We start from the raw sequence: 9,591 nt of genomic DNA, 5'->3' as shown, positions 1-9,591 counted from the left end.
TTTTAATCCTGGGATGGTCACTCATTCATTATTGATATTATGAAATTTGTCAGTTATGCTCCTGATTAACGTCAACACTTGTACAATGTTTTGTCATATCAGCACAAGACGGCCACTAAAAAAAATGAAACAGCAACAGGACTTTTTTCAAAGTGTAATGTCAGTGTGAGTAATGGTTACACAACAACTAATCATACTCACCTTTTTGTCAACATGTATGACATGATGTTATATATTATGTACATAATGTCTTATCAGGAGGATTATAGTACAGAGTATAGTACAGTACAGTTGAAGCAATACAATTAGAGAGACAGAACAAACGAAAGCTCAGTTGAGGTCATGAATTTATTTGGGAAATATTAACCTGTTAGTAGTTTTTAAGCATAAACAATTTTAACTATGAGAAGAACTGCAATACATCCAGGGTAGAGATATCAATACTCGGGTGTGATGTAAGATCATCATGATTAAAAATGATATAAGTGGTTATAATAGATCCTTGATGGTCAAGTTGATTTTTTAAAAGATGCATTGTAAATATTTCATTATTTCCTGCAGTTCTATCAGGTTTTAGGTTAGGTTATGAGATAATAGTCTGATATATGTCCTCCTCTAATGTGAAACTTATTTCTTCACCCAACATCCTTCTGTAAGTCACCTTCTTTACTTTATTTCTACTTTCTTGGCATTTCCAGCTCAAAGATTGAGCAAATGAAATTCACTTACACTTCAAATAGGGTCAGTGTTCATTACAGTTTAAATCATGTGGATGTCTTTACAATTTCATCCGTGGAAAAGAGGCTGCTTACTTACATCTGGTTAACTAATTACTACAATCGACACTGTAAACATTAATATTTCACCTTTTGGTCTAAAGTATGTTGTCTCCCCTAGAGCCAGACTTCAGTATGCGCAGCGTGACAACACATCGAGCTGCTTTTCTAAACCAGGGATAAAACAAAGTATAAATCAACGGGTTTAAACATGAGTTGAAGTCAAATAAGTAAACAGCATAATGAGCCAATAAAGATATTATTTTGTTGTCACTTGCCAGAGTAAAAATGTAATATGGACATAAACACATGATGAAGACAAGGATGACGACACCAAGAGTCCTGGCGGCCTTCAACTCTGATTTCTTTGCCCTAACAGTGACTGAATGATGGTGTTTGATGGATGCAACATGAGAGCGCATGGCTCGCGCCTGAGACACTGCAACCACAAACACTCTCATGTACAGAATGACGATGATGCTGAGAGGGAGGACAAAGCTCACAACAATGTCAACAACACCTGAGGCATATTCAAAACCAATGACACACTCTCCGTGGCATGACTTGTACATGGCGGGGTGAGCCAGCTGTTCCTTCAAAAGGATGCCACAGTAGGGGAAGGAAGAGAACCAACAGAGACAAACACAGAATTGAATTCTTCCCACAGTGACCCTGGTGTTGTAATGCAGAGGATCACAAATGGCCACATAACGATCAGCTGATATCAGCACCATGTGTGCCACTGAAGCAAACGCCACTATGAAGACCATGTAGCTCCACAGAGAACAGAGAACATCGCCCAGAGCCCAGCAGGACGTTCTCAGGTAGATCTCACCTGGAATCACCAGGAGGCCCACCAGCAAGTCAGAGACCGCGAGAGAGAGGAGGAGGAGTTTGGTGGGAGTGTGGAGCTGCCTGGAGATGAAGAACAAATTAAGAACATCGCTCCTAACTAGAGTCCTGACAAAACAAACAGGCGGAGACATTACAGCGACAACACGTTGACAAACATGATGACAGGATGAAAAAAATGTACCTGAAATGGGAGATTGAGATGATAACCAGCAGGTTGAGAAACACAGTGAAGACACAGATAACGGACAGCAGAACTGTCAAAAGTATATCACCAGACCAATGAGACATGGGCTTCTTGCAGGAGATGTTGCTTAGTTGTGGAAAGCAGAGCTCTGATTGGTCCTCCGTCTCCATCATCGGGTGGACGAAGAGATGAGTCCAAACCTCTCTCTTATACGTCTTTCTTTTATATCTTCATTGATGCTTATTCCTCCCCTCAGTGAGCCAACGTCATCCATCCATTGCGATCTCATTGGCGGATCACACTGTCACTGTTCCAGTTCCACCCAATGAACGTGATTGCAATTAGGGAAGTCCCAATCAACAATTGTGGCCTCGCATCCTGAATAAGATTTTTTGGCCTCAGATCTGATCTAATTTTGAGTCCTGATACAATATTTTAGCAATAGATTATAGACCGTACAATCTTTACATAGCAAGTAACTAAAATAATCGCAAAAACACATTTTATAAAGCCTATTCTAATACACTTTGAGTTTGCTCAAAATGACCCTAAAAATCGACCTAATCAATTTAGTATTGCTTACATACTGAGACTATACCAGTACTTGGTATCAATAGTATTGATATTTGGACTAATCATCCCTACTTTACATTAATGCTTTAGCGTTTAGCTTCTTGTGTCATGCTGCTGGTTGTGTGTGTTTAGCATACTAAACCATCCCCGATACTTATTTTCCAAAATGGTGGTGAGGATTACTATACCATACCAACTTTATTCAAAAGTCTTTGAAGCGTCCTCATACTGTGGATAGTATTGGTCTGAATCTTTGGGCATGTCACAATTCGATTGCAATTACGATTAAGGAGCTACCATCCGATTAAAAATCAATTATTGATGCATCTTTTATTTATGTATATTGATGCAGTTTTAGTCATTGATCCAACTGCAGAGGGAGTGGGGCACACTGAGCTGGTAGAGCTTGTCTCTTAGCAGTCCAGGGAGGATGGTGTTGAAGGCAGAGCTGAAGTCAACAAATAGGATCCTGGCGTAGGTTTCAGGGAGTCCAGATGCTCCAGGATGAAGTGGAGGGCCAGGTTCACTGCATCATCCACAGACCTGTTGTCTCTGTAGGCAAACTGCAGTGAGTACAGGAGGGGGGCGGTGATGTCCTTGAGGTGGGGCAGGACCAAGCGCTCAAAGGACTTCATGACCACAGACGTCAGCGCCACCGGCCTGTAGTCATTAAGTCCTGTCAGTCGTGCTTTCTTGGGGACAGGGACGATGGTGGAGGTCTCGAAGCAGGACGACACGTGGCATAGCTCCAGAGAGGTTAAAAATGTCAGTGAAGACAGGAGCCAGCTGATCCGCACAGTGTCTCAAGGTGGAGGGGGAGATACCATCCGGATCCGGCCTGGGGGCTTACCGCGTGTTCAGCTTCAAGAACTGCCGGCGTACATCCTCCTCTCGGATGGAGGGGGCCTTTGATGAAGTCCTGTGATGTTCTTGGGGTCCTTTAATGTCCTTGGAGTCCTTTAAGTCCTTTAATGAAGTACTGGAGTTCGTGGGGGGGGGGGGTGATGGTGGGGGGTGCAGAGCTTTGATGATCTGAAGGCCGTTCGTGACGACAGTAATGTGTGTTGAGGCCCAGAGCGAGAGTCAGGTCATTCAGGGCCAGGGGGGGCTTTGGGCTTATAGTTCGTGAGGGCCCTTAGTCCTCTCCACACGGCTGCAGAGTCATTGGAGGTGAACTGTTCCTGTAGATGGTTAGAGTACACAGATTTAGCGTTCTCCACTTCCCTGTTGAAGTGGTACTTCGCTTCTCTGTAGGTACTCCGGTCCCCGCTCCTCCACACAGCCTCCTTCTTCTTGCACAGCTGTCAGAGCTTGGGTGTGAACCAGGGCTTGTCATTGTTATAACAAGCCCTGGTGCGCGTGGGAATGATACGCGAGGTCACAGTGTTCATATACTCGTTCATATTGTCCGTGGCCGCTTCAATTGCCTCCCAGTCTGGCGTCTCCAAACATGCGCGCAGCTCCCCCACAGCCTCAGTGGGGGAGCCACCAGTCCAGCCACGTTCCACTCTACATCAACGCACAGCGGTGGAGATAGTAAGCAGCACCATGTTCCTGGGAGTGCAGATAACTGACAATATAACCTGGTCCCTACACAGCGGAGCTCTTGTAAAAAGAGCTCAGCAGCGCATGCACTTTTTGCGTCGGATGAAAAGAGCACAGCTCCCTCCCCCCATTCTCGGCACATTCTACAGAGGCACTATAGAGAGCCTGCTGACCAACAGCATCTCTGTCTGGACTGGAGCCTGCAATGCCTCAGACTGGAAGTCTCTCCAGAGAGTGGTGAGGACGGCGGAAAAGATCATCAGGACTCCTCTTCCTCCTATCCAGGAGATCGCAAAAAGCCGCTGCCTGACCAGGGCTCAGAAAATCTGCAAAGACTCCTCCCACCCCCACCAAGGACTGTTTTCACTGCTGGACTCTAGAAAGAGGTTCCGCAGCCTCCGAAGCAGAACCTCCAGGTTCTGTAACAGCTTCTTCCCTCAGGCCGTAAGATTCTTGAACGCATCATAATTAAATGATCCCCTCAACTCCCCCCAAAATGGATTAACTTGCTGGAATAAAAAAGACAATATAACATACATCCATAAACGTGGACGCATGTGAAAAAGTGCAATATATGTATCTGTACAGTAATCTATTTATTTATTTATATACATTTATATATATTTATTTATTTTATATATTTATATATTATTTATATATATTTATTTATTTATATATGCACCTTATTGCTTTTTTATCCTGCACTACCATGAGCTTGTGTAACGAAATTTCGTTCATATCTGTGCTGTAAAGTTCAAATTTGAATGACAATAAAAAGGAAGTCTAAGTCTAAGTCTAGTCTAATCTACAAAGCGGAGAGGAAGCAGGACCTGACCCTCCTCCAGGCACCTTTTCTTTGAACTGTTTTGTGACCCATGGCAGCCGCTGTTTACGACCCCCCTTCCTTTCGAAACAGCTGTTGCCATGTAATCAGGGAAAGTCCAAATAAAAGAGGAAGCATACAATCTTTCATCAGAGCGTGGTGGAAGACTGTACAAAGAGTACAGCCCAGACGTTTCTCCTCAATGAACTAAATTGAATTATGTCTGTTTAATTCCTTGCATCTTTGTCTGTTTAATAGATGTCATCAGTGTTTGAACCTGACAAAAGGGACATAGATTTGTACACTCTAAATTTTAGAGTGTACTAATATTGTTACAAATCAGATGATGTAATACATGTGTGGTATTACTATGGATTGACAAAGATCACTTAAGAATATCTCATTCTCACACTAGCCACCAAGTTGATTTTCATATGTTAAAATGCAAAAAAATTAATAAATGTTGTCTGATTGTCTCTCATTAGGATTGTCAACGATAAGCAAAATCGCAAGAGGCAGATGAAAATCATAGGTCGCCATGGAAACTAAAACAAACAAGGGTGCACAAAAACAGGAACTATGGAGTCTTAAACTAACAGAAAATAACAAAAAACATGATCCAGACCACAGACCATGACAGAGTCCCCCCTTAAGGACAGATTCCAGATGTCCAATAACCAGAAAAAAAAAAACAAGATCAAGAATCATGGGAGGGCGGGAGTGGGACTTGGCGGTGGGTCGCCAGACCAAGTGTCCCCGCAACCAGCGAGGGAGAGTCAGGTCTCGGCGACGCGTTGAACGCCGCTGCACTAAGCAAGGCGGGCAACCAGTAAACGGCCACATCCGTGGCTGACGAGGAGGTGGGTGCACTTGGCGTGGCGGACGACCAGGGAACGGCCACATCTGTGGCCGACGGGGAGGTGGGTGCACTTGGCGTGGAGGACGACCAGGGAACGGCCACATCCGTGGCCGACGGGGAGGTGGGCACGTCATTGTCGAGGCAGGCGTGGAGGCAGCAGGTGTCGTCGTGGAGGCAGGCGTGGAAGCTGTGCGCGTCGTCGTCGTGGCAGGCGTGGAAGCTGCGCGCGTTGTCATTGTGGCAGGCGTGGAAGCTGCGCGCGTCGTCGTCGTGGCAGGCGTGGGTGCGGCAGGCGGCGAGGCCTGGCGTGGTGCGGCAGGCGGCGAGGCTTGGCTTGGTGCAGCAGGCGGCGAGGCTTGGCGTGGTGCAGCAGGCAGCGAGGCTTGGCGTGGCACTTGTCAGGGAGCTGCGACAGGCACTTGGCGTGGAGCTGCGACAGGCACTAGCCGTGGAGCCAGAAGGGGTGCTAGCCCTGAAGCAGGAAGGGGTGCTAGCCTTGAAGCAAAAAGGGGTGCTAGCCTTGAAGCAGGTGCTAGACTTTGAGCAGGTGCAGGTGCTAGCCTTTGAGCAGGTGCTAGCCTTTGAGCAGGTGCAGGTGCTAGCCGTGGAGCAGAAAGGGTCTCTAGCCTTGGCTTTGGCGGAGGTGGCCTAGCTGGGGGTTGCAGCTTGGCATGCCGAAAAACTGGTGGTGGTGGCCGGGCCGGAGGTTGCTGCCTGGCTGGGCGCCAGCTGAGCCACCCAACTAGCACAGCTTCGGGCCCTAACCCCCCCTCAAGGAGCGGATACCAGACGCGCTCCTTGCGGTCTGGAACCGTCTTTAGGGGTGGGTGGAAGGAGGACAGGAGGGGGATAGACTCCTCCCCTTTAAATTTTCCAAAATGTATTTTTGTATTCCCCACCTGAGTTTTTGTGGGTAGACAAAAAGAAAATATCCGTGATGTGGGCGGGGCTTGAGTCTTGGGGGGCGACTGACAAAAAAAAGAATTCAGAAAAAAAAAATCCTGGTCCATGACGTCATCAGCGCGGGTCTCCAGCTGACTGACAGCCCAATCGGTAAACTGCTTGGCAAAATGAGTGAGAGGATTACCGTACACCGGCGCAGTCGAGACGGGTTGTGCTGTGCTGTGTTCCGGAGGAGGAGTTTGGGGGAACGACGCGTCCTGACGGCGAAACGAAGCCTTTCTGGCTGGCTTCCGTCTTCGCCAGCACGTCTCCATCTCCTTGTGGTCAGTTGCGAGAAAACTAACGGCTGGATTCATTCTGTCACGCGGGGGTTCGCAGCTCACTACGGTTCGTTCTCCCAATGCAAACTGACGGCTCCGGACAAGGCGTGAAGGTAGGATTTGATTTATTAAACATAAATCACCCAACTACCAAAACATAGGCAAAGAACGAAAAAAAGGCAAGCGTGCCTAAAACACGTGAAGCTAGGACTTAGCATGGAATAAACACAACTTACTTGGCATAGGCGTGACGCAAACAATGAAGCCAGGACGAGTGATCAACAAAGGAAGACTTAAATAATAGTCCCTTGATTAGACACAGGTGTGTCCCCAACGCAAGAGGCAGGTGAAAATCATAGCTCGCCATGGAAACTAAAACAAACAGGGGTGCACAAAAACAGGAACTAATGGAGTCTCAAACTAACAGAAAGTAACAAAAAACATGATCCAGACCACAGATCATGACAACATTCAATTGAATAGACTGCAAAGACAAGATATTTCATGTTCACATGGAGAAACTTTGTTATTTTTTGCAAATAATCATGAACTTAGAATTTAATGGCAGCAACACATTGCAAAAAAGGCATTTTTACCAGTGTGTTACATGGCCTTTCCTTTTAACAACACTCAGTAAAGGTTTGGGAACTGAGGAGACACATTTTTGAAGTGGAATTCCTTCCCATTCTTGCTTGATGTACAGCTTAAGTTGTTCAACAGTCTCCCTTCTCATATTTTAGCCTTCACACATTTTCAATGTCTGGACTACAGGCAGGCCAGTCTAGTACCCGCACTCTTTTACTACGAAGCCACGCTGTTGTAGCACGTGGCTTGGCATCGTCTTGCTGAAATAAGCAGGGGCGTCCACGATAACGTTGCTCTAAAACCTGTATGTATCTTTCAGCATTAATGGTGCCGAAGGTCACGAGCATTGAATGTTGGTTTTCAGCCTTGCGGCTTACTTGCAGTGATTTCATTTCTCTGAACTTTTTGATGATATTACGGAGCGTAGATGGTGAAATCCCTAAATTCCTTGCAATAGCTGCTTGAGAAATGTTGTTCTTAAACAATTTGCTCAGGCATTTGTTGACAAAGTGGTGACCCTCGCCCCGTCCTTGTTTGCGAATGACTGAGCATTTCACGGAAGCTGCTTTTATACCCAATCATGGCACCCACCTGTTCCCAATTAGCCTGTTCACCCGTGGGATGTTCCAAATAAGTCTTTGATGAGCATTTCTCAACTTTCTCACTCTTTTTTGCCACTTGTGCCAGCTTTTTTGAAACACGCTGCAGACATCCAATTCCAATTGTCTCAGTGTGAACATGAAATATCTTGTCTTTGCAGTCTATTCAATTGAATATAAGTTGAAAAGAATTTGTTGTATTCTCTTTTTATTTAGCATTTACACAACTTGACAACTTCACTGGTGTTGGGGTTTGTACTTGCACAGGTCAAGACCAAAATGACGCCACTAATGTGAATTCCTCACCCATGAGGTGTGTGCTAAAAATACTATGAGTATAACGTAGAAATACATTTTGCTTAAAATGTTTTTTAAAAATGTTAAAAAAATATATATAATTCTTAGGGCCTTCGACATGTCGTCGTTTTTTGCCAACTGAATTGAACAGGTTATTTTTATTTTATTGTATTATTAATCAGTCCTACAAAATAACAATAATAATACAATTCCAATTCCAGCTCAGCAACATTCAGAAAAGAGCAATTGAGAGGAGACACAAACATGACACAAAACAATCCAAAAGTAGTCAAACAAAAAAAATAATAAAATCAACAACAGTATCAAAATTAATAATAATTCCAACATAGTAGTGATTAGAAATCCCTCATTGACATTATCATCACAGACATTTATAACAAATAACATAAAAACATTTACTACTATTCTAATAATGATATAACAATAATAATAATAATAATAATAATAATGATAATAATAATAATTATAATAATAATAATAATGATGGTAATAATAATAATAATAATAATAATATTAATAATAATAATAATAATAATAACAGCTAATTGGTATTCTGTATTTGTACTACTGTTTTTTTTTTGTTATGTTTTTTATTTGTTATAAATGTCTGTGATGATAATGTCAATGAGGGATTTTTAATTACTGCTATGTTGGAATTGTAACTATTATTGATACTGTTGTTGATATTATTCTCTTTTGTTTTACTACTTTTGGATTGTTTTATGTCATGTTTGTCAATTGCTCTGTTGATTGCTATTCTGAATGTTGCTGAGCCGGGTTTGGAATTGTATTATTATTGTATTATTGTGCATTATTTTGTTGGACTGATTAATTTTTTTTAAATAAATAAAAAAATAAAAAATCCAAAAGTAGTCGAATAAAAATAAATAATGTTGTCTGTCTATCTGTGTTGGCCCTGCGATGAGGTGGCGACTTGTCCAGGGTGTACCCCGCCTTCCGCCGGATTGTAGCTGAGATAGGCTCCAGCGCCCACCGCGACCCCGAAGGGAATAAGCGGTAGAAAATGGATGGATGGAATATCAACAACAGTATCAAAATTAATAATAATTCCAACATAGCCATGATTAGAAATCCCTCATTGACATTATCATCACAGACATTTATAACAAATAACATAAAAACATTTACTACTATTCTAATAATGATATAACAATAATAATAATAATAATGATAATAATGATAATAATAATAATAATAACAGCTAATTTGTATTCTGTATTTGTACTACTG

General features: G+C 43.3%; 1 protein-coding gene across 1 annotated transcript; it reads right to left on the bottom strand.

The window, feature by feature from the left end:
• Positions 1-373: 373 nt before the first annotated feature.
• LOC133613268 (trace amine-associated receptor 13c-like) lies at positions 374-2,263 on the bottom strand. The gene is made up of 2 exons (XM_061970664.1): positions 1,813-2,263; positions 374-1,691 (listed from the first exon to the last, which is right to left on the bottom strand). Exons 1-2 carry the CDS (start codon positions 1,986-1,988, stop codon positions 875-877), a joined length of 993 nt encoding a protein of 330 aa, XP_061826648.1. The 5' UTR covers positions 1,989-2,263; the 3' UTR covers positions 374-874.
• Between the last annotated feature and the right edge of the window lie 7,328 nt (positions 2,264-9,591).

The sequence above is a fragment of the Nerophis lumbriciformis genome, linkage group LG13, assembly GCF_033978685.3.
Source record: "Nerophis lumbriciformis linkage group LG13, RoL_Nlum_v2.1, whole genome shotgun sequence".
In the NCBI taxonomy this organism is placed as follows: Eukaryota; Metazoa; Chordata; class Actinopteri; order Syngnathiformes; family Syngnathidae; genus Nerophis; species Nerophis lumbriciformis.
This window is presented reverse-complemented; position numbering and strand designations above follow the sequence as displayed.

Excerpts from the sequence above, each read along its gene's own strand:
- LOC133613268 (XM_061970664.1), bottom strand. The coding sequence starts at position 1,988 with ATGATGGAGACGGAGGACCAATCAGAGCTCTGCTTTCCACAACTAAGC. Across the intron at positions 1,692-1,812 it reads ATCTCAATCTCCCATTTCAG|GCAGCTCCACACTCCCACCA; the intron begins GTACATTTTTTT and ends CTTCATCTCCAG.